This window comes from Lissotriton vulgaris, chromosome 4_1, assembly GCF_964263255.1.
Source record: "Lissotriton vulgaris chromosome 4_1, aLisVul1.2, whole genome shotgun sequence".
Taxonomy (NCBI): domain Eukaryota; kingdom Metazoa; phylum Chordata; class Amphibia; order Caudata; family Salamandridae; genus Lissotriton; species Lissotriton vulgaris.
This window is the reverse complement of record NC_141691.1, coordinates 2,084,068,535-2,084,093,692: the sequence shown is the minus strand read 5'-3', so window position 1 is coordinate 2,084,093,692 and position 25,158 is coordinate 2,084,068,535. Positions and strand designations below refer to the sequence as shown.

The following is a 25,158-nucleotide window of genomic DNA, read 5'->3' as shown; positions in this document are numbered from 1 at the left end:
TCGCTCGCTTGGAGCGCACTTTGCATCCATCACCTCTTCTGCCGGAATCCGATCAGAGTGCTGTTCTCTGCCTCGGACGGACCGTACGTTCGTAACGTACCCGGCCATCCCGCTCCGCACTCCTGCATCGGAAGGCCCGTGTCGCACACTAACGGGTCTCCAGTACAGTACGTACTAGGAGCCCAGTGCCGCGCCTGCCTGCCTGGAACATTGCGTCCCCCGCAGACCCGAAGGTACGAGCCGGACTCCCTGTGGAAAGCCACCAACCCCGTCCCGGGCCCACCTATGCCTGCAACCGCACCTGGGCGACACAAACACCACCAACCAAGGTACTGTGCGACTCGAACTGAGTCTGTTATGTGCATCGGACCACAGGGTCTGCAAGGTTTGATTAATTCCCTTTGAGAGTACAAACTTCCACGAACGAGTCGCACAGCAAGCGCAAAGCGCGCAGGACTTGAAGCTAAGCATTTTTCAAGAACAATTGCCTTCAATAGTACTGTGGCCTCATTTTAAAATCGTTATTATGGTCTTGTAATTTAAACCTGCATAGAAACATATTTTTACATAAGACATACATATTTTTATACATAACTACACCTGGTGTCCATCTGTGGTGGGTCACTGATTGCTGTGTCTGATCTAAAGCTGCCTTCTTCGAAGAAAAAATCCGTCTTTCCTCCAACTCTGCCAGAGAAACATTTAAAATTGTAAACCAGCTACTTAAAGTCCCAGCCCCCACTCTGGTCCATAATGACCCAGTACTGAAATGCAATCAGTTAGCTGAATTCTTCGACACCAAAATTCGGAAAATTCTAGACAGCCTCCCTCAATCCCCAGCCACCGTACCTACCGAGACCCCTCCTCCTGACCCTGTCGGCCCCCAATTTGATGCATTCAGTCCTATATCCAAGGAAGACTTTTGTAACATCTTCTCCTCTGTAAAAAGTGGCTCGCCCTCAGACCCAGCCCCGATGCACATTTTAAAACAAACTCTGAACACCATTGCCCCTGTAGCCACTGAGCTACTCAATACGTCACTATCCTCAGGTATAGTGCCCCCTAGCTGGAAGCAGGCCAGAGTCAAAACGCTTCTGAAGAAGCCGGGACTAAACACCTCTGATCTGGCAAATTTCCGCCCTATCTCTCTGCTACCTGGATTGAGCAAAGTAGCCGAAAAAGTGGCGAATAGACAGATTTCAGAGTATCTGGAGTCCAACCACCTCCTCAGTGATTCTCAAACAGGCTTTCGCCCGGGTCAGGGCACAGACACCGCCCTTTTGGCGGTGACTGAAGAGGTGAGATGCATCTTGGATTCAGGGGGATCGGTAGCTCTGATCCTCCTGGATCTAAGCGCTGCATTCGATACCGTAGATCACGCAGTCCTGGCCCAGCGTTTGGCCCGGCTGGGCATTGCAGGATCAGCCCTCAAATGGTTGCAGTCTTACCTGGAGGAGAGATCATTCAGGATCTGGGAAAACGGGTCCATGTCTAAGGCCATCCCTCTTCAGTGTGGGGTACCGCAGGGCTCCTCCCTCAGCCCCACACTGTTTAATGTTTACATGGCCCCGTTAGAGAAGGTGGTAGCTCCATTCGGGATTAAATCCATTAGTTACGCAGACGACACCCAGCTTGTCGTCTCGTTGTCACAACAAGAGGGCCGTTCAGCCGACCTCCCGGATTGTCTTACAGCCATTTCCTCTTGGATGTCTAGTTCGAAACTCAAGCTAAATGGCACTAAGACGGAGATCATGTTCTTAGGCAATCAATTCAACTCTCTGCCCCCGGAGATGTGGCCCGCCTGTATGGGAGATCTTCCTCCTCCCAAGCAACAAATCAAAAGCCTGGGGATCTGGTTTGAACCCCAACTAACCTTCAAGACCCATGCGCAGAAGGTGGCAGGAGGGTGCTTTGGCCTGTTACGGGCAGCCCGGAAGGTCCTCCCCCTCCTTCCGTTCCAATCCAGAAAGCTGCTGATTCAGGGCCTGATCCTGTCCAAACTGGATTACGGCAACTCCCTTTTTCTCGCTGCCCCCCTTGCCACTATTAATACTCTTCAGCGAGCCCAGAACGCTGCAGCTAGGCTGCTGATGGGGGCGCCGAGACGGGCCTCAGCCAAACCACTGCTGAGAGCCCTGCACTGGCTCCCCATCAAAGAGCGGATCACTTTTAAGTCACTCTGCATCGCCCATAAAACTCTGCAGGGCAAAGGCCCTCCGGCCTTGAGTGAACTGATCCGCCCCTACAAGTCGACCAGGGCCCTTCGCTCAGATAGAGAAAATCTGGCCATCATTCCGAGAGTGAGGAAGGCCCGCACAGGAGGCCGCCGGTTCTCATTGAATGTATCAAACAAATGGAACTCCCTCCCGAGAGAACTTCGAATGGAATCGGATCACTTGAGATTCAGAAAAGCACTCAAAACCTTTCTCTTCCCTATCATTCCTTAACTTTGCCTTCGCTTGAGTTCATTGGGTTCAGATTAGGACTAGCGCTGGGACGCTTCAGGGCAGCCATGCGCTCTATAAGTCTAAAATCAATCAATCAATCAATCAATCAAATGCTTAACTAACTAACGCCCTGAAGTTTAGCCTTGTCTGCTCGCGCCACGCAACCTAGAGGGTGAGCAGGGGTTATTCTAAGGAGTGAGTCTCTTGCCCTGACTAGAAGAGAGGGTCCCTGCTTGTCACAAGTGCATACCTGTGCCAACCAGAGTTCCCCAATTCTAACAATATGGAGGTCCCAATGATCTGACCATGCGACTATATATGGAGGTCACCAATGATCTGACCATGCCACTATATATGGAGGTCGCCACTGATCTGACAATCTGATTCTATATCGAGGTCGCCAATGATCTGGAGTTCCCCAGGCATCAGCCCTTTCACTTAATCTGTTTAATATTTCTACACAGACTTCAATAAGGGAGTTAAATAGAAGAGGATGCCACATTTCTTAACTATGCAGATGACTACTAGATTCTGTAATGCCTGGAGAATGTGGAGACAGCCCAATTTTGTATTTCAGGATGCATTGCGCTTTATTTGTTAGTGGAAGAAGACAAATTTCTTGAAATTAAATGTGGAGAAGACACATGTTGTCCTCAATGATGACCTGGAAACTTGGACTGATCATTATTTGCCCAGAGAATTGAGCCTGCTTGCTAAACTTAATACGGTGGCAAAAAGCTTAGGAATCGTAGAGGAAAATAAGTTGGCTGTGATTTCCAAAGGAATATTCTTTCTATCAACAGTGAGGAAGCCTAGGCCTTACTTTTCTTTTGGAGCCATGAAAACAATTATGGCAGCTATGATTGGCAGGAGAATTGACTATTCCAATAGCATCTATTTAGGATTAACATCTATTAGGATTAAGTCACTCATTGAGCACATTATCTTCCACTGCTGAAACAAATTCACTGGCTGCCAATATTACAGCATATCCAGTTTAAGTTTTGTTGGCCAGTTTTCAAGGCTCCCCATGGCCTACCTCCAGATTTCCTTGCTAAGCGTGTGGTAAGATATGCTCCAGTTGAGATTTTGTAGTCATCCAAGGCCAACTTTTTTATGCTCCCTAAATTTCAAAAATGAAGAAAGGGAGGGCAAAGGTTTTCAGTATGACACCTAGAATTTGTAATTCTCTTCCAGTAGCTATTCAACCAATACCATCATTGGAACCACTTAGACTGCAATTAAAACCATGGCTCTTCGAGGAATCTTTCACCCAAGAGATATAGGCATTGCCTGTACATCTTATCTTCTCCTTTGGATGTTAGCACCATGATACCTTTGGGGATGTGCACTTTATAAGTCCTTTGGTACCACCACTTTTTGAGGAGGCCCACTGTGGGACTTTCACCTGCTGAGCATCAGGATACCCTCGCGAGTGTGATAGAGAGCGATTGTGCTCTTTTGTTTTTAGGGGTGCATCATAATCACAAGTCGTCTGCACGTGCATTCATTATCTTGTTGTGTTAACGTTGGTCATTAGAATGTGTACTGTAATAACATGAAGAGTGATGTGTTAGGAATATTTTTCTATAAACAAGTGAAAGACACTGAAGTAAAAATACATGCATGTTTTACTGAAAACATTAACGTGCAGAATTTATGTAGGATGCTCATAATTATTTACGTATTTGATATGCTCATGTAACGTGTTAATTTAGAAATGTTGAGTAAAATGTGCATCCAAGAGTAGTTTATGAGGTCTGCATTATATTTTCTTATGTTGGCCCATGTCTGTAGCCCTGAAATGTATTTTCCCTGGAAGCTCTTGTATTTGATTTAATAGTTGAATTTCATGTCTATGTTGGATTTGTTCTTTCTCACGTTTCTGTTGCAGGTGGAGAAATTTATCATTGTTAGTTGTACTAACGCTTTTGTTTTAGTAGGTATGCTCAGGAGGGAGAGGATGCGTTTGTACAAGGATTGCTGATAATCTGAGATGGTGTTCTTTCTCACTGGGAAGGCCTGATAATCAAGGTCATTGACCCAGAGGCCGGGAATGTCGGCACGGGGCGGAAAATTACCTGGCGGAGGTGTCTAGCCAGATGAGGCAATCGAATGATGTGAAATAGGCGTGCTCTATGATTTTTGTGTTGTAATGAGTAACAGTGCCCAGGTGGTCAAATGAGAAGAAGAGGGGAATAGGTTGACAGAGAACGAAGGAACATCTTAGAACGAGCTCTGTAGCTTTATGCTACTTGACCCATACAATGTGAGGGAACTTTTTAGGAAGTCTTCATATGCTGACAGCTTTTCCTAGCTTGCCTGGGGAATGCTAAGTAGGGATGTCATGTTAATGGAAATGTAGGGACAGACTAACGCTTTATTTATAACTAGCAAATGAATTCTGATCTTAATGTAGGAGCTCTTGTAGCTTGCATTCTGATTTTGTAATTTGTAATTCGTTTTATGCTCCAGAAACTCAAAATTGCTCGTAGGTTCGGCTTGCAATTAATTTCTATGTATCTTTAGAACTTCGTTTTATGGTGCTTGCATGTCCAGTTATGTTTGGCTTTGTAATAAATCGACTAAACTTAGAACATGGAGTCTGTGATTCTTCGGAGTTATGAAATTCCGTTGTCATAAACCTGAAATGGAAAGTTATTTCTCCCCTCTACACTTCTGAGCAGACACCAAGGATCCATTGACCAGGGGTTCCAGAGAATGTTTATGGCAAGAAACCCGGCCCCATCAAGTGATAGTATGATCTACAAATCAACACAACATAACATAACATTAACGTCACCTCAACATGAATTGCTGTATGAATTTAACATATGTTAATATATTAAAATGAACTGTTAACTATTTTCCGACGTAGCCTCGAAACCTTCCTCTCGACACCTAGCTATTGGGCATTTAGATTTGCAGCATTCTCAGGTTTTTCTCCCACCTGGACCCTCCGCTAACACCTGGATGAGTCTTCAGAGGCAGTTGTGCACTCTACGAGTGCCTTGAATTGAACACATTGAATTGAATGCCTTATATTTTAAGCTAACCATAGTTGCACTTTACCTTTTGTTTTTGGCATTGAATATGTATGGAAAATATATGTATATGTCACCACTCTGTACTTATGAGTGAGCTACACTTGCCACTGAAAAGAGGATTTTTGAATTGTGTATAACATTTGACCCTGTGGATTGATCTGCATCAAATGTAATGATCACCTAGGGGAGTGATCCAAGTTCTAGCATGCCAATGTTCTTGTGTCTGTGCAAAGAGAAAAAAGTGAAGGGAGCTTAAAAAAAATATTTTTCCATTTCAGCAGCCATAGGAACATGTCTTGCTACTACAGTCAAAGCTTCTGAATAGTTTTACAACAGATTTGGCATGAATGCAGTATTTCACTCAAATGATGTGTTTGCATACTTTTAGTTTAAATCTGTTCTGTGGTTTATTACATAAAAGTACATTGTAAAAATGTACCAGGTGTGCTTTAAAGAGTTAAGATGTTTTTTATATTTGGTCAGTGGGAATCCAAAAATTTAAAGAATCTTTCTGGACAAAAGATATTTTTTTCGAGTTGCAAAAACTGTGACCCAAGTGATGTGATTTGCTGCAGAAAAAGAAACATGTGTCTTCTGGTGGGCAATCCAGTATGTAGGATGATCCTCAGCCCCACATCCCTCCTATCCTCAAAGCTCCCTCATTTCAAGAAAGAATTAAGACTCCAAGACAAGTGCAGAGTACATGGTCCAAGACTGAATGCCAGATCCAAGAAAGAGCTTTGGTAACAAGGCTTGCTTCCAACCTGGGTGCCACAAACCCTGGGGAGCTTCACTAAACACAGATCACCTATGTAGGTAGAAGAAAATGTGTGCAATTTTCTATTAGGTAATTATGCAAAATCGAGCATAATTATGTGAAATTCATATCTGCCCTCTAGCTCTACAGTTGAGCACGAAATGCATTATTGCGTCAATTTTCAATGTCAGGGTGAGCTTTGGGCAAAAAAAATCTATGTTCCTATTGGTTTGCAGTGAATTTTTGTTGCAAATGATGCGTTTATGTTGAATGCTTATCACAAAAGAAGTGCAATTACTCACAGTCATGTAATGGCATATTTGGGGGAATTTTGGATGAGACAAAATTCTGAAAATTATGCAAATGACACTGGCGGAATTTACATTTCACACAGGCCTTCTAGGGAGTAATCGGGGTTGTGGGATCAGGGCCGCCATCTCCCAGCAGGTACAAGAGTTAGTAATGCTTGGCCCGGATTCGCAGTTTCATAAAAGTAGGCAAGAAATGAACAAAAATTTTAAGTAACCGGGCAGGGAAAAAGGCAGACTAGGGCGAGCCAAACCCTATGCATAGAGGGGGTTGCGTGCGCACAGTGGCTTGGGGCAGGGTCTGGCTGGGACCCAGAGACATTGGCCAACCCCAGCTGCAGATGGTCAGAAGCTGTGTGGGGTTGGGGTCCGGCCTCTGGCAGCCAGTCTGTAGAGTCACAGGCGCAGGACGTGGATGGAGGCCAGGCACAGGGCCCAGTCATACACATAGAGGGGGGCCAGCTGCCCAGGATGGTGTGGACGTGCCGGCCATAGCACCTTGAGTCTAGAGCCGGACCTGAACCAGCCCTGCACACAGAGATGTTTGAATGCATGAGCAAAGTCGGCTCTGGCCCGGGGCCCCAGGATGTCAGGGGCCCCATGAGAGAGTCTTGCTATGGTGACCTTGAAAAATTCTTAAACTGATTGTTGTAAATATTGTTTTCCTTTAATCAACGATTAATGTAGGTAATATGTGGTAGTCTATTACAGACATTTTTCTGACAAATATGTATTTAAAAAGTTTCTTTTAGATCAAAAGAGGACCTCAAATATGAGACTGGGAGGGTGTCGCAGAGATTGTTTGCAGTACTATTAGTGACCTGCTGAAGCTGTGTTACAATATTGAAAACACACGTCACTGTCCCTGAATATTAGATGTAAACACATTTAGAGTTTGTATTAGGTTGTCTGTGAACTGTCAGTGATCTGGCCAAAGAGGACATGAACCAGCTGAAACTGGATCGTAAATTTAAAAGCTGTTCTGAACGGGGGCCCCAAAAATCCGATGAGAGCGATTGTATACGCATGACTGGATTGGGAACCCTAGACGGCCAATCAAACAGTCATTATGCACTTAGGAGTGAGCAAACCACTACTCTCTTGCCCTGCTCTGAGAGCACAGCAGCCTTGCCCTCAAGGCGGCTGGAAGCATTCAATGTGCATAAGGGTATTATCACTTTATGCTTCTTCTTTGCACTGCTTAAAATCATTGGGTCAACATTTGTCTCCCATTTCTGAGGAGCCGCAACTATGTAAATCAAGGTATGGCTGTAACTCAAACACAACAGGTGATCAGATGTGTCTTATTTTAGATACTGGAGAACGCAGCTGGGATCAACTTTTCTGGTCTGTGTAGAGGGAAAATATTGTGCTGCCTTTCCCAATTGTGGTGGTACAAAAGGGGGTGGCGATGGATGGAGCATCTGAACCAATCAAACACTCACACCCAGTCATCAGATCTGGGTTTAATCCATCACCGTTCTTTGTTACTCCGAGTGGGATGGGTATGCTCAGACGTGAGTCCCATGCTCTCCACACCACTGGAGTCAAGCTATCCTGGCTGAAGACGGCTGATAGCCAGAAACCGAAGCTAGGATGCTTGATTCCGGTCCAGGAAAGACATGGCTTGGCAGTTCGGGCTGGACTGTTCCCATGAGGCACAGGGTCAAGGCTGATTTGCATATGGCCATGTCTGAACTGGGGTAGTGTGGAGTGCAAAAAAACGATGGATTTAGGCCCAGATCTCTGTACTGGAGTGAATGTATGACATTGTTCTGCATTCTGACAATCAACTGTTGTTTTTGCATTTCCCAACTGTGGTAACATATCACATGTGACTTATGAGAGTGGTAATATTATAAGCTGTGCTCACTATAGGAATGCATTAGAGTATGTGTATGCATTGATACATAAGAACCTTACAAACTTACTTGCATTTGTGTATTTGCCTCGTTGACACTTGCACTGGGCATACCCTGCACTGTTCGTGCACAGCTCGTTATCAGCACACGCAGGGTCACACTGTGGCACACCTGGAATAACACAATACAACAGATCAGAAGCTTGAAGACAGTCTGTGAATATTATGGCACCTTCATGACAACACTCCTTAACACACCAACACTGTGCCTCGGTGAGGCATGGTTATTATGGCACCATTACAGCACTGCTGCCAAACACGCCAACACTGTGCATCAGTGCAACCTTATTATTGTGGCCCCTTCACAGCACTGCTGCTAAACACACCAACACTGTATCTCGGTGTAGCCTGATTACTATGCCCCCTTTACTACTGCTGCTAAAATCACCAGCACTGTGCCTCGGTGCTGCCTGATTACTAGGGCACCGTTATGGTGCTGATGCAAAACACACCAACACTGTGCATCAGTGCAACCTTATTATAGTGGCACCTTCACGGCACTGCTGCTAAACAGACCAACACTGTGCCTCGGAGTAGCCTGATTACTATGTCCCTTTTACCCCTGCTGCTGAAATCACCAGCACTGTGCCTTGATGTAGCCTGATTACTATGCCCCCTTTACCACTGCTGCTAAAATAACCAGCACTGTGCCTCGGTGCTGCCTGATTACTAGGGCATCGTTATGGTGCTGATGTCAAACACACCAACACTGTGCATCAGTTAATCATATTGTTGGCTCTGACCTACATTCTGCACTCTTTTACTTTATAGATAGCTCTCTAGATAGTGTTGTGGTTTAAAAATCCATGTGCATACAAACTCAATATTTTCACAGATCAAACTTCATCAGAATTTTTTTTTTTAAATGGCAAATATAAAAATATAATTATTCAATACCTGAAAATGACTCCTCTTGGCCAAGTGAATATCCGTAAGATACACCATATTCAACTCCATATACATAAATTCCAAATGTCTCTGACTGATGGGAAATTTCATGTTGTCCACCGATTTTTCCTAAATTCACTTCCCAACCTGTGATGCCCTCCAGGTGCCGCACGGTCGGTGCATAATCACTCAGTGGTCTGTAGTCGAGGAGAAAGTCGGATGACGAGGAGGATGAGCGAGACACAATAAATAGGGAGTTGTAATAAAAGTCTTTGGTAACAAACTTGTAGTATCTCCAAGGAAAGTTGCTGGGTGGAACGGTTGCTATGAAAGGATCGAATGTGAATTCGAATGAACTGTAGCCCCCCTGGAAGAGATATCCGACCGTGATTGGCTCAGTCGCATTCACAAGCATCCCTGTTTCTAAGTCCACGCTGACCTTAGACCCAGGCTGAAGGCTGTACTGTAGGGTGGTGCTTTCAGTACGAAGGGTGACTGTGGTGTCTGGTCTTGCAGCGATGATTATAATACGGTCTCTCACTTCTTTAGTCATCAGCGGGAATACAACAAATTGTTGCCCCCAACTTTTCACAGGATAGAGCTGTTCGATTAGAGTGTCACAGAAACTAGGAGGTGAGCTGTAACATTTACTACCACTGAAAACAGCCACAGGTGTTGAAGAAACAACTCTGGTGCCAGTCAGGTCACTAGCGTCACTGAGCAGAATGACCTCCTGTGGAGCCAGGGTGATGGTGACCATCTGTTTGTCTTCATATCTGGTTCCATCAACGACCAAGGAGCCAGACACTGTGATATTGACTTGAGTCTCAACATCTGCGCCATTGCCAACAGCAAAATGGCTTCCAAACCCACTTACGGCTGCAAAAACGAAGTACTCTGTGCCCAAGTCTTGTTTGGGGAGGCAGGTGAAGGCATCAGCAGTGTACACATGTGTGTTAAACGCAATGACTGAAATATCTGCATCTGAGCTCACCGTCACTAGCTTCCTTGATCTTTCACCCTGAGTGAGCATGTAGTCTGAAGGTAGGACCACCTCTGTTGTGCTGTTCTTCGCCAGGAGCACAGTCTGATTGTAGGGTGGAGAGGGGACTGTGACCTGCACCTTGCATGGCTCATCATAACTGCTCAGCTCTAGTGCGAGGGTGGCTGGAGTTCCCAAATTTTGAGTGAAGGCTACAATAAAACTTCTTCCTATACAGCCAGAAAGAATGCAGGGAAATAAAAAACATGTTGTTTAATGTGAGACCTTTGAATATGTAATATTTGTTTCTTGACGAAAGGGTGCATAATGATAACAAAAACATAAATGTAAGTAGATAAACGTCTTTCACTTTTCATGTGTCCAGAGGTCTATTAGCCCTTTTTTCGCTCTATCGAAGACTGTTGGGTTTATTTACTAAAGGCGCAGGCAACACATCTCAGCAACCAAAGGTGTTGCATGAAAGAGAGAGAGCAGAATGGCAAAATATCCAAAGAGCTATGGTAGCATCCTCCTCTCTCCCTAACGCTGGCGCATACACCTTTTCACCATAATACATACTGGCCCTTTCCTCATTCCTTATCCCGAAACGATAATCTGCGCTGTGACCACCAGCTGAGACCCCGCCCCCGGCAGTTCAGGTACCTCGCTGCCTTGGCCGGGTGCATATTAGTTGTGCTGTCTCTGTTGGCATTTACTCGTCGTGTTTTTTTAGGTGAGTGTCTGCCCTCTACGTGAGTAGTTTTTATTAAGGGCTCCACAGCCTTCTACATTTGTTTCTTTTTTTTTATTCTCCGCTGACTTTCACAGCGCGAGGGCGCTTTGTTTTCTCTTTGCTCGCAGCTGACGCCAGTGGGGGTCGCTCGCTCCGCCTTTCATTGCTGGAGCTCCGCCTTTAGGAGCAATCTGTTATGTTCCTGGAGGTCCGCCCCTGGCACCCCGGGCGTGGGGCGCGCTAGTCATGTGACTCCTGATAATAAAAAGAGGTCTCGCACGCACGCAGGTGTTCAGAGGCGCGCAGACCAAGCAACAAAGTTATTCCCAGTGTCCGACTGAGTTTATTCTAGGGCCACGTGTTAGGCCTAGTTAGGATTAGATGCCCCGGAGTGTAGGCCCCAGATTGATACCCCTAGGGCGATCACTCCCCATCTACAGGACACAACAATTGGCGACGAGGGTGGTTGCCGACCCCTCGCTACGGGCGTGTGTGTGCCCATTCTCGGGTGAGGCGGCTGCGAGCGCTCCCATTCGCTCGTGGTGCTCGTGCCTTGCTGCCACACACACCCCCACACAGCGCGCCTGGAGGGACAACGACTTCTACCCCTGGCTCTTTGGAGGTGAGCGGCGCTGCCCGACGCTACCCTGCTGCGCATCGAAGAACCATTGGTCGCGCAAGGCCATTCCCCCGCAGGATCTTCCCGTCCGGTGCCGCACCGTGCTCGGTGGCAAGTGCGTGAATCGCACCTCGGCACGCCTGGCGAGGTGATCTGGACGGCGTCCGGTCCTGCCTAGCTGCTCGAGGGGACGTGGTGTCTGCCCGTCCCTAGGCGCTGCATTGCCGTCCGACTCCGGAGCGCCGGTCGCACGCGCTCCGCTGCGGTCGCTGAGGGACTCACAGCGGTCATCGTCCGCACTGCCGGTGGGCATTGACACGTCTGTGCAAAACCCCAGTCGTCGACGGCCTCATCGAAGTGACTCTTCGGACCTCACCTCGGCCGGCCACGGGCCTGATCAAGCGCGTCCTGGGCGATGGCTACCATTCCGCCCATTGAACCGTTTGTGGTGGAGGGTGCGCCCTCCACTCTCGCTCCGAAATGGAAGGAGTGGGTGGACAGGCTCCTAATATTCTTCGAGGCCACCAAGGTCCACAAAGAACAGAAGCGTGCCATGGTTCTCCACCTTGGTGGCAAAGACATTCATTCCATTGCTCGGACCCTCACAGAGGCGAGCCCCAAGACTCATCATACCCTGATTAACGCTCTCAATGCACACTTTGAGCCAATGGCGAACCAGGACTACGAACGGTTCATCTTCCGACAAGCACGGCAACTGCCGGAAGAGTCGCTGGATGCATACCACACCAGACTTAAGAAACTGGCACTAACTTGTGGGTTCCAGGATGTAACGGAGGAGATCAGGGGACAGATAATTCAAGGGTGTGCCTCTGCAAAGTTGCGAGAGAGAATCCTGGAAGAATCGGGGAAGCCCCTACCCGACATCCTCACCCTTGGCCGCACAAAGGAGCTGTCCAAGGCCAGGGCGGCCCACATGGAGGCTGCATTACAAGCCAATGTGAAGGTGGAACCGATCAACAAGATACAGGTCCAGACACCGTCCAAATGGCCCAAAAGAGCGACACCCCCTCAAGGTGGGGCATCAGGACAGTCGTGTGGTTACTGTGGAGGCCCGAGACACCCGGCACCAGAGTGTCCAGCACGGGGCAAGAGATGCTCAGGATGTGGCAAAATGAACCACTTCGAAAAAGTATGCCGGTCCAAGAGGTTCCGCAAGCCACGCCAGACGGTGCACACGGTCGCAGAAGGTGAGCCCAGCAACAGCGACATGGATGACGATGACGAGGAGGAGCGGTCCGTACACAAGGTGCCCATAATCGGCACCGCCACCAGACGCACCAGGACACTGCCCCAATGCTCCATCCAGGTGGTGGATCAGGACATCATGGCGGTAGTAGATACCGGCGCATCCATAAACCTCATGAGTGCGTCTCTCTACAGCAACATGTCTACACCTCCGAGACTCAGCCCCACCCCCATCACGGTGTATGCCTATGGTCAAGACATTCCGCTTCGGATCCGTGGGAAGTTCAAAGCGGCAGTCCGCCACGGGGACAAAGTCACAAGAGCCAACATCTTCGTGTCGGAAGAGGGTCAAGGCATGCTCCTGAGCTGTAGAACAGCCGAAGACCTGGGGGTGGTCACATTTGCATTTGGAGTACATGAAGAGTCGGTGCAACAGCTGATCATGGACTTTCCAGATCTATTTGAGGGAATTGGGCGTCTCAAAGGTCGCGAAATACATCTGCACGTGGACCCCACCGTGCAACCTGTGGCCCTGCGACACCGTCGCATTGCATTCCACCTTCGGCCTCTAGTGGAAGAAGAACTGCAGAAGCTGGAAGCAGCCGGAATAATCGAGAAGGTATCAGGCCCCACCCCCTGGGTTTCACCCATCGTGGTCACGCGGGAACCGAAACAGCCGGGAGCAGTACGGATCTGCGTGGATATGCGCCTCCCAAATGCTGCCATCAAGAGGGAGCGCCATATCACCCCCACGATAGATGACTTAATCGGGGAAATGGCTGGAGCCTGTTGGTTTTCCAAACTTGACCTTCGTGCGGGGTATCACCAACTGGTGCTAGACAAAGAGTCAAGAAATATCACAACCTTCTCCACCCATATTGGACTTCGCAGATACACCAGACTTAGTTTTGGGATATCCAGTGCGGCTGAAGTCTTCCAAAATGTCATTCAGGAGCTGATTGCTGGCATACCAGGGGTGATAAATGTCAGTGATGACATCATGGTGCATGCCCGAACAATTCCAGAACACAATCACCGGTTGGCGCAAGTATTCCGCAGGCTCCGCAGTGCGGGACTCACGCTACACCGAGACAAGTGTGAATTCCTACGGACCAAATTAGGGTTCTTTGGGTATGTCTTCTCAGCTGACGGCGTCAACCCCGATCCTGACAAAGTCAAAGACATTAAGGATGCGCCACCACCCACGACGGTCACGGAAGTCAGGAGTTTTCTTGGCATGGTAAACTACTGTGGTCATTTCATCAAGGACTTGGCCAACCTGACCCTCCCGCTGCGTGAGCTCACTAAGGACTCCACTCCGTGGAGCTGGGGACCGGAACAGGAGAAGGCGTTCCAGGACATCAAGAGCTCCCTCTCTAGCAACACCACGCTGGCATTCTTTGACCCGCGAAACTCCACACTTATCGCGGTAGATGCCGGACCGGCGGGGTTGGGGGCCATACTGATGCAAAGGCCAAGAGATGAAATAGACTGGACACCAGTTGCCTTCGCCAGCAGGTCCCTCACGGACACTGAACAAAGGTACTCACAGATTGAGAAAGAAGCCATCGCAATTCATTGGGGATGTCGCCACTTCCACCTGTACGTCTATGGTAAGCCATTTACGGTGGTGACTGACCATAAGCCGCTGGTGGCTCTGTTCTCAGGGACTTCATCGAAACCACCCCCAAGAATAGAAAAGTGGATATTGCAACTGCAGGAATACAACTGCAATATTGAGTACCAACCAGGAGCGAAGAACCCGGCAGATTACCTATCGCGACATCGCAGGCCCGCGACTCCAGAAGAGATGGATGAGGCGGAAGAAACAGAAGCATATGTGAAGTGGGTAGTGGCCAGGTCATGCCCGCGTCCCATTTCCCTGGAGGATGTCGTGAGCGCCACGGCTCAAGACGCCTGCATACAGCGGGCCAAGGACCTCCTTCGGACTGCCAACTGGCAGAAAGCCAAGGACATCTGGAAGGTGCTCACCCCGGAGGCTCAGAAAATTATGGAGAGTTTGTACCATGTCAGGGCTGAACTTAATGAAGATACGGCAGGATGCCTACTGCGAGGACATCGCCTAGTAATACCAACGGCTCTCACGGGACAAGTGATACAACTAGCCCATATAGGTCACCAGGGGATGGTCAAGACCAAGGCCCGGCTGCGAACCAAAGTATGGTTCCCCCTCATGGACGACATGGTGGAGAGCGTGGTGAGGTCGTGCACTGCCTGCCAAGTCACGGGAGAAACCTCCCGGGAAGCCCCCATCATTGTGGAGCCCTGACCACAAGGACCCTGGGAGCGGGTCAGTATGGACTTTGGCAGTCTCCCGGATGGAAGGCACACTCTGGTGATGATAGATGACCATTCAAAGTACCCCGAAGTAGAAATCGTAACAAGTACCAGTGCAGACTGTGTCATACCCAAAATGGAAAAGATTATTGCAACTCATGGTGCCATGAAGGAACTTCGAACGGACAATGGACCGCCATTTCAAGGACAGGACTTGGCTACATACTTGGCATCTCTTGGGACACGCCACAGGCGCATAACACCTCGGTGGCCTCAAGCCAATGGGGAAGCCGAGAGGTTTATGAGGACACTGAACAAAGTTATCCGTATTGCTCACGATAAGGGGCAGTCCGTGGAAATGGCCATCTTTACGTTTCTTCGAAGCTATCGCCAGACCCCTCACTTGCCCCAGCACATCTTCTCCTAGGAAGAGTGATAACGGACTCAATCCCTCATCATCCACAGTGGTCACCTGACGTGGTAAATGAAGAGGTGGTTGCGAGGAGAAGAAACACCACGTTTGCCAAAATCAGCCAAAGACGACGGGCAGTGCCACCCCAGTTCAGACGAGGAGATGTGGTGCTTATTCGCAATCGCGTCACTAGTGGCAAGTTTAGACTCAATTACGAGAAAAGGCCATGGCGAGTGATTGGGGTGAAAGGCACCCGTCTCACAGCAATCCGAGGACGAGAGAGGGTGACTCGCAATGTGTCTCACTTCAAACTGTTTCATTCTGCAGCCCCGGAGTCAGAGCATCGGCAGGGTGGTGAACAAACTGAAACTGCAACTAACTCACCAACTGTCGAATCAACACCCAGTCACGAGGTCAGACAAAGTAACAATCCACAGGCCTCCAGTGAAGAAGTGGGAGGTGACGCGGAGCCCCTTGAGGAGGCCCCAGATCCGGAGTGGGCCGACAGAGAGGCGCCAAGTCACGAGTCGGAGGCTGGAGCGGAAATGCTGAGTCACAGGGGGTCGCAACGTCGATTAAGAGACAATCCCACCCCCTCCGGCTGGTTAAGAGACTACTTCACGTAAGACTGTTCTCATTTAAATATGCATATAGCTGAGCAGACCCGCCAGTAAAGTGGCGCTGCGCTTAAAGGACGCTGAAGGTATCGGTCCTAATGTTCCCTGAGACTGGAGTGAAAATGTTTAAGTGTGGTTTTGTTTGTGTTTTGGTTTTTCCTTATTTTAGGAGGAATGTTATGTTCCTGGAGGTCCGCCCCTGGCGCCCCGGGCGTGGGGCGCGCTAGTCATGTGACTCCTGATAATAAAAAGAGGTCTCGCACGCACGCAGGCGTTCAGAGGCACGCAGACCAAGCAACAAAGTTATTCCCAGTGTCCGACTGAGTTTATTCTAGGGCCACGTGTAGGCCCCAGATTGATACCCCTAGGGCGATCACTCCCCATCTACAGGACACAACACAATCCTTTCCTGCTTTTGCCTTGGCCCCATCTTGGGCTTCTTGGATTGTTTAATTAAGAACGCACGACCGCACGTGTTATTTGGGCATTACTTTTTAAGAGCTTGTCTTTTCTCGCAGTTACCTTCTATTTATTTAGGCGCCGGAGCGCTGCTGCATTTGAACTGTGTGTGACATTATTTCTGGAAAGCTGCTAGCTCCTCCTCGAAACAACAGCATTATTAAGCACACGCTTGCCCTAATTTTTCTTTAAAGCATGGCTTCTGGGATAATTCTCCACCGTTTTGCTTGCTTTCAAGAGACCATCGAGATCTACCAGTCCTACATACAAGTACGTTTGGAGGAGTGCACAATATGTAGAGTGGGTGCATAAGTGATTGTTCAGATATTAATTATTATTACTACTGATATTTTGGGGCAGATTTACAATTACTGGCACATCCCTGCATATTCCCAGGGATGCGCCAGTAATTGTGCGCCGCAGCTCCGCCACCCTTGATGCGCCGCATTTACAATGCGGCGCACCCAGGGGGCAAAAACGGCACAGATGAGTGAGGCAACTGTGCCGGAAAAGCGGCGCATTGCTGGAGTTGCGTCGCAAGCGAGACGCAGCTCTAGCAATGATCAGGGGGACCCTATGTGCACAATACTGCGTCAATCCTTACGCCTGCTTCAAGCAGGCGCAGGGTTTTGATGCAGCATGGGCCCAAAAGTGACTGAGTGAAATCTTGTGGATTTCACTCAGCCACTTTTGGGAGGCGTTCCTGCACCGGAACGCCTCCCCCTGCGATGGTACGCATCTTCTGGCGCAGGGCTTTACAACGTGACGCATCTGGGAGATGCATCATGTTGTAAATACCCCGCACCATGGTGCATCTTTTGCGCCGCCGCTGCGTCACACAAGTGACTCAACGGCAGCGTAAAGGCGGCGCAAAAGGCTTGTAATTCTGACCCTTTGTTGTTCCTTCCACTATAGCACTTCCACATCCTATTGGACTCGACCTTCTCCCTGTTGGCTGCTATTGGGACTTCTCTGATGGTCCTTCTAGGTCCCTCCTTTTTTTGGAGATATTAGCTCCCTTTGGTGTATCCTGTCTCAGCCTTGGGAGGCTATATTTCTGGGAAAAGAAGGGACATTCTCTTTGCTCCTGGGGAAAAAGGGGTCTTCGGCTGAGAACCCTATTAAATTGCCAACAGGAGAAGTGCAGTTGGCGATGATTCCCGTGTTCTTTTGGGAGGAAACGCCTACTTTGCATCTCATTAGAGATGTGAAGTGAGGCGTCGGGAAAACGGTTGCTAACATGCGCTAAAGCATGTTAGCACCGCCTTGTAAATAGGGTGAACATTTCATCTCTGCTTTTTTGGCTGTTAAAGCCAAAAATGCAGGAATAAGGCACTTGTTAATATGTCCCCAAATCGTATACCAGTCTCGGTTTCTGTAACCCTTTGATGGCATAAAGGCTAGTTTCCAGTTTACCTATAGCATACAACCTTCCTCTCCACATTTCAAAGGTGGGGGGTTATTTCTGCCATCACAGTGATGCTATACCTAGTCTAACCACTGCAACAGCAATATATTAAATATCTAAATGTATACATTCCCTGTGCTAGCACACCAATACCCTAGTACCCCCCAGTAACATAACTGTAGGGGTTATCACAATCTGTGCCTCTGTAACTTCTATCAAGAAGGTCTACATCATATTAATTATTTGTTTCAGTTGTCGACAATTAATTAATCCTATCAATCTGCAGATATCTCTGAATCTGAGGCCAAGCCTTATGGGTGGCCTGGACCGCCTTGAGATGAGTTCTTTTTAAGTAGCTGGGCTCAAGATACTTAAAAAAACTTCTCTCTGCTGTAGAATCCAGTAATATCTGGAAATATGCGGTATTTCATCTACATTTTCCTTGTTCTCCCCAACTTATAAGATATCCATGTGTTGTAGTAAACATGCCCAATAGTAATGCTGAAAATAGGGATCCGCCCAACCTCCTCAGACCCGGAAGGGTCATAAATTTCATAGCTCGGCGGGGTTTACCCTGGGCCCACAAGAAGCTACTAAAAATAGATTGTAGTTTCTGAATCTCTTTCCCTGAAATTTTTAATGGGAAAACCCTGTAAAAAAAAAAGACCTTTGGGAGAATATTCATTTTCAAAACATTACATCTTCCCAGCATTCACCAGTGAAGGTCTTCCATCCTAACCTCATCACTCAACAACTCCACCCCACCGACCACAGCAAACGACAACGCCAACACCGCAGCCCAAACCCTGAAGATATGGTTCTCCGATAGCGCCAACACCATAGCCCCCCTCAAGAAAAACAACAACATTCATGCCAAGAAAGCTATATGGTTCACCACCAAACTTCGAGAGTCCAAACACAATTGCCGCCCCCTTTAAAAGGCCTGGAAGAACACCAAATCTACAGAAGCCCACAAGAACTTCAGACCCGCCTCCAACGCTCACCACCAACTCATCAGAACAATGTGGAAAAAAGTGATTGAAGACAGAATCACCACTCATGCACACAACAGCAAAGAACTCTTTAACATCATCAAGGAGTTTGCCCAACCCACCAGCAAGTCCACCGACATCTCTCCCTCACAAGACCAATGTGACAAACTCTGCACCACAAAATCTAGATCATTCACGACAACTTCGACAAAGACAACCAACAGACTGAACACCCACCAACCACCCCTGACACCCTGAAGCCAGCGTTCGACAAATAGTCATCCCTCACCACCGACGACACACTGAAGACTATGAAGTCAATCCACTCTGGGGCCCCCATGGACCCCTGCCCCCACCACATTTTCAACAGAGCCACTGACACCATCGCACCCATGCTCTGCCACACCATTACCGCTCCCTGGCAACGCCTTGCTCTCTGACGACTGGAAACACGCTGAGATCAACCCCCTCCTGAAGAAAGACTCGGCGGACCCCACCGACCTCAAAAACTACAGACCCATCCCCCTGCTCCCGGTCCCAGTGAAAGTCATTGAGAAAGCCATCAACAGCCAACGCGTCACATTCATCGAAGAGCACAACATCCTCAACTCCTCCCAATCCGGCTTCAGAATAAACCACAGTACAGAAACCGCTCTCCTTGCCGCAACAGACGATATACATACCTTAATGGACAAAGGAGAAACAGCAGCCCTCATCCTCCTCGACCTCTCAGCAGCCTTCGACACAGTCTCTCACCTCACCCTAATACGCAGACTCCACAATGCAGGGATCTACTGGATCAGCTCCTTCCTCTCTGGCAGAACGCAGTGGGTCAGACTCCCCCCTTTCCTCTCAGACCCTACAACTACCACCTGCGGAGTCCCCCAGGGGTCCTCCCTCAGCCCTACGCTCTTCAACGTCTACATGGCTCTGCTCGCCCCCATCGTCAGAACCTATGGACTCAACATTGTGTAATACGCAGACAACACCCAACTCATCCTCTCCCTATCCAACGAACCCAACACTGCCAGACACAACTTTTGAGAAGGCATGGAAGCTGTTGCCAAATGGATGAAAAACAGCTGCCTACAACTAAATAAAAACAAAACAGAAGTACTCATCATGGGCCCAAACCCAGATGCCTGGAACGACACCTGATGGCCCCCCACCCTCAGAAGCCCGGACATCCCCAAGGACGACACACGCAACCTGGGAATGATCCTGGACTCAGAGCTCAAAATGGACAGCCATTTCAACTCCGTCTCCTCCTCCTGCTTCTACACCCTCCGCTTCCTACGTAATACCTTCAAATGGATCCCCCTCAAACACAGGAAGACCGTCACTTACTCCCTGGTCACCAACAGGCTCGACTACTGCAGTGCACTCTATGCCGGAATAAACAAATACATCACTCCCACACTACAGAACATCCAAATCGCCGATGTAAGACTGGTCCTCAACCTGCCAAGCCACTGCTACATCTCCCAGCACGTGGGCACACTCCACCGGCTCCCCATCGTAGCTAGAGTCAACTTCAAGATGCTAACCCACGCTCGCAAGGCCCTCAACTACACGGGACCAGCATACCTGAACAGTCGACTCCAATTTCACGCACCCCAAAGGACCCTACAATCAGCCCAGCTCTCCTATGCCGTGGTCCCCCGTACCAGAAACACCACATCAGGAGGCCGCTCCTTCTTCTTCAATGCGGCCATTGCCTGGAACGACCTTCCGCTCCACCTCAGACAGATAACATTGCTCCCCATCTTCGCAAGAAACCTCAAAACCTGGCTCTTCGACAGACCCCCTTCTTGATGGACTGGAACCTGTGAACTCCCCCACGCCCCAACTGCCTTGAAACCCTTACAGGTGAGTAGTTGCGCTTAACAAACACCTGATTTGATTTGATTTATCTAATTACTTTGTAATCTTGCATAACATAGGATCCCAATTGGAAAGAGACATCATATCAAGGCACGCATTCAAACACACCCCAAGATACATTGTGTCAGGTCGAAGATACTGAGGTAGCGGGCAGCTCCCATGCGGTCGATCAGTTCATCTGCCCGAGGGATGGGATGTGCGTCTGTTCGGGTGACCGCGTTCAAGCCCCGGTAGTCGACGCAGAACCGAAGATCTGGGGTGGTGCCGGGGGCAGCTGCTTTGGGGACCAGTACTACCGGGCTGGCCCAGGGGCTGTCTGAAGCCTCGATGACCCCGAGTGTGAGCATCTTGGCTACTTCTTCCTGGATGCAGGCCCGTACCCGATCTGGCACGCGGTAGGCCCGGTGGCGGATAGGGGGGCTGTCCCCTGTGTCTACATCGTGCACACACCAGGAAGTGACACCTGGGGTGAGGGAGAACAGGCTGGCGAACTGTGATAGGAGAGCTTGACATTCCTGACGTTGCTCTCCGGTGAGGGTCTCCGAGAGTCGGACCCCATCCACGGAGCCGTCTTGCTCCCGAGTCCGTAGGAGGTCAGGGAGGGGCTCGGAGTCTTCTTCAGCCCCAGTGTCTGTGGCCATCAGGAGGCTGAGTTCTGTACGCACAAAGTGGGGCTTTAGTCTGTTAGCGTGGAGGACCCGGAGTGGGTTCCGGGAGGATTCCATGTCGATGAGATAGGTGGCAGGGCCCTTGCGCTCGATTACTTTGAAGGGCCCCGTCCATTTGTCTTGTAGGGCGCATGGCTCGGTGGGGGACATCACCCATACCTGTTGTCCAGGTTCAAATTCAATGGATGAGGCATTTCGGTCATACCACTTTTTCATGTCCTCTTGACTGGCCTCTAGGTTGGCTTTAGCCAGTTCCCGGAACCGCCGGGTCTGGTTGCGGAGGGTTAAGAGATACCGGAAGACATCTGGAGGGTTCTTTAACGGAGGCATCTCCCAGCCTTCTTTGACTAGGCTGAGCGGCCCTCGCACTGGGTGTCCATATAGCAGTTCAAATGGGCTGAAGCCCAGGGACTTCTGGGGGACCTCTCGATAAGCGAAGAGGAGGCACGGCAGCAGCACATCCCACTGGCGACGGAGGGGCTCTTCCAACCCCCCGATCATCCCCTTTAGCGTGCGGTTGAACCGCTCAACGAGTCCGTTCCCTTGAGGGTGATAGGGGGTCGTGAATTGGTAGGTGACCCCGCACTGTTGCCAGAGGGATTTCATGTATTTAGAAATAAAGTTCGTGCCTCTGTCGCTGACGACTTCTCGGGGGAAGCCCACACGGGAGAAGATCCCCATCAGAGCCCGGCCGACTACCGGGGCGGTCACAGTCCGCAGAGGGACAGCCTCAGGGTAGCGGGTGGCGTGGTCCACCAGCACCAAGATGAATCGATGGCCTTGTTTTGTACGCGGGTCCAGGGGCCCCACAATGTCTATTCCGACCCTCTCAAACGGGGTAGTGACCACGGGAAAAGGTTGTAGGGGAGCTTTTAGTTTGCGGCCGCTCTTTCCACTGGCTTGGCACGTGGGGCAAGATCGGCAATGCTGGTGCACATCGTTCCTCATTTTGGGCCAGAAGAAGTGGGTCACCAGGCGACTGTAGGTTTTATCTTGTCCCAGGTGTCCTGCCAGGGGGACATCGTGGGCCAGGTTTAACAGAAAGTCTCTAAAACGGAGGGGCACCACTAATACTCGGTTGCTCCCCAGCTCGGCGATTCTTTGCTCGCTGTACAGCAGATCATTGTCCCAGTAGACCCAATGAGTTCCGGAGGTATCCCCTGCGCTTTGGGCGAGCGCTTGCTGGCGGAGTCCCTCGAGGGAGGGACAGGTCTTCTGTTCTTGGCGAAATTGTTCTTGCGTGGGCCCCCCCTCTTGAGGCCACTGGTCGAGGTTAGCGAGGTCGGAAGGTTGAGCTGGTTCGGGGGGGATGTCACGGTCGGTGTTTTCGGCTGGGGCGACCGGAGGCGGTGGCGCCGGCCATTCGGGTTCTTCTGGGCGGTGTTTGGCACGGGCGGCCATGGACCGGGTGGTGACGCACGCCCAGTCCGGGACGCCTAACATCCCCAGGTGTTCTCTTCGCTCCACGGCTGCCCACGGAGAGCTTTCAAGGTCATTCCCCAGGAGGCAGTCTACGGGGGCATCGTCTCGGACCGTTACTTTCAACATGCCGGAGACCCCTCCCCATTCGAAAGGGACGCAGGCCATCCGACACAGACTTTCCGAGTTATCAGCTGATCGTACAGGGCAGAGAATGTTCGGTAGATACTGTTCTGGGGTCACCAGGTGACAGCGGACGGCTGTTACACTGGCCCCGGTGTCACGAAGGGCTTCGGCCCGGCGTCCATTGATGCTCACCCACTGGCTGTACTTCTGGGTGTTAGCGGGTAGGGGGACCCGCGGGACCATGTCTTTCCCCCCTAAGCATGCTAGAGCCATGGCGGCTGGCTCCCACTCTTGTTGCTCTTGTTCGTATTCTTCCTGCTCCTCGGAGATTTGTTCTTCCCCTAGGGCTGCAGCGGCCACTTGGCGGGGTCTTGGGCTCTGGTACTGCGGGCAGTTTGGGTCGTTGGCATAGTGGCCGACTCGTTGACATCGGTGACACGTGACATTGGCTCTGTACCCCGGTCGCGCCGGGGTGCTGCCCCGGTTGGCCGGGGGGGTGGTGCTGGTAGCGGGGGTGACCGGAGCGTTGTCTCTTCCTCGTCCTTGGCCCCCTCCTCCTCCTCTGGGTCGGTGCTGACCATTGTTGTTCCGGTTCTGTTCGTAGGACCCATTCCGGCCCACTCTGGTGATCTCCCACCGGTCAGCTTCGGCTGCGAGCTGCCGGGGATCCGTTAACTTGCTGTCGAGGAGGTGCTGGCGGAGTTCAATAAAGCAATTGTTCGACAGGTGCTCCCATACTATCAGATTGAACAGTTGTTCGTAGCTCGTGACGTTGCTTCCTCTGATCCAGCCCTCGAAGGCTCGGCTAAAGTATGTTACATAGTCCACCCAAGTTGTACCCGGGATGCGGGTGCAGTCTCGGAACCTCTGACGGTACATCTCGGGTGTGAGGCCATAGCGGGTGAGGAGTGCCGCTTTCATATGGTCATAGGAGGTCATCTGGTGGTCCGGGAGCTGTAGCAGGGTGTCGCGGCCCTCATTGAGGAATCTCCCCCATAGACCGGCTCCCCAGTCGCTTCTATCGATCCGGTGTGCAGTCATAGCGATTTCATAGGCCTTAAACCATTGCTGGATGTCGTCCTCTCGGAAATATTCTCGGACCACATCCTTGGGGATGTGTACCTTTTTCTCTGTGGTCCCTGAGGTGTGGGGTCGCTCGGGCATCCCTGCTTCTTTATTCTGCTTGCGCAGGTTGATCTCGGCTAGGTTCCGTTCGTGTTCGTACGCCAGTTTTTTTTCCTCGAGCTCCCTTTGTCTTTGTTTCTCCTCTCTTTCTTCTCGGAGACGCAGGTGCTCTAAGTTGATTTTTTGTTCGGCCAACTTAAGTTCAATGTCCATTTTGAGTCGGGCCATTTCCAGCTCGTGTAGTCGGGTTCTTTCTCTTTCCTGGATCTCGTCTTGCGAGAGACCCGTTCTTTGCCCTTCAGGGGCCGTGGTGGTTTTTTCTGCGGTGCTTTGATCGGGGGTTCCGGCAGCCCCAGTCTCTGCCCAAGATTCTAGGGCATGCTTAAAATCGTCCTTGGTGCTTAGTCCGGTGGTAGCGATACCTAGTTCGATGCAGAATTGTTTTAGTTCACGATGGCTGTACTCCTCCAATTTCTCCATTTGGAATTTCTCGGTTGATCCGCCTTCTTTAGTTGTCATTGTGATTTCGTCGTGGGGTGAGCTACTCTCTGTACGTTTACGCGGTGATTCGGATCGCGCCGCTGGCCACCAATGTTAGACGGACCGGGAGGGTCGGCCGAGACTACGGGGAGAGGTCTCCGGGGAGAGCCGTCTCCAACGACTGTACAGACGAGTAACTTCCCCCCCCACAGACGGACACCACACAAGGTTGAAGGTTTAACGAGACTTTATATGCAATTCTTAGGTTACGATGATATGATACAAGGAGGTCTGGACTCAGGGGTCCCCTCGATTCTAGTCTCTGGTTTGGGGAAAGGGTAGCGGGACAGTCTTGTTACCAA

At 50.0% G+C, this 25,158-nt stretch overlaps 1 protein-coding gene across 1 annotated transcript in view; it reads right to left on the bottom strand.

Annotated features, from left to right (window-relative positions):
- The window catches only part of LOC147725082 (uncharacterized), a 186,287-nt gene that overhangs the window by 148,689 nt on the left and 12,440 nt on the right, over positions 1 to 25,158 (bottom strand). The window contains exons 2-3 of the mRNA XM_086967104.1: positions 9,378 to 10,580; positions 8,491 to 8,592 (exon numbers count right to left, since the gene is read on the bottom strand). Coding sequence (XP_086823230.1) covers positions 8,491 to 8,592; positions 9,378 to 10,580 — 1,305 coding nt within the window. The remainder of the gene's footprint in view (positions 1 to 8,490; positions 8,593 to 9,377; positions 10,581 to 25,158) is intronic.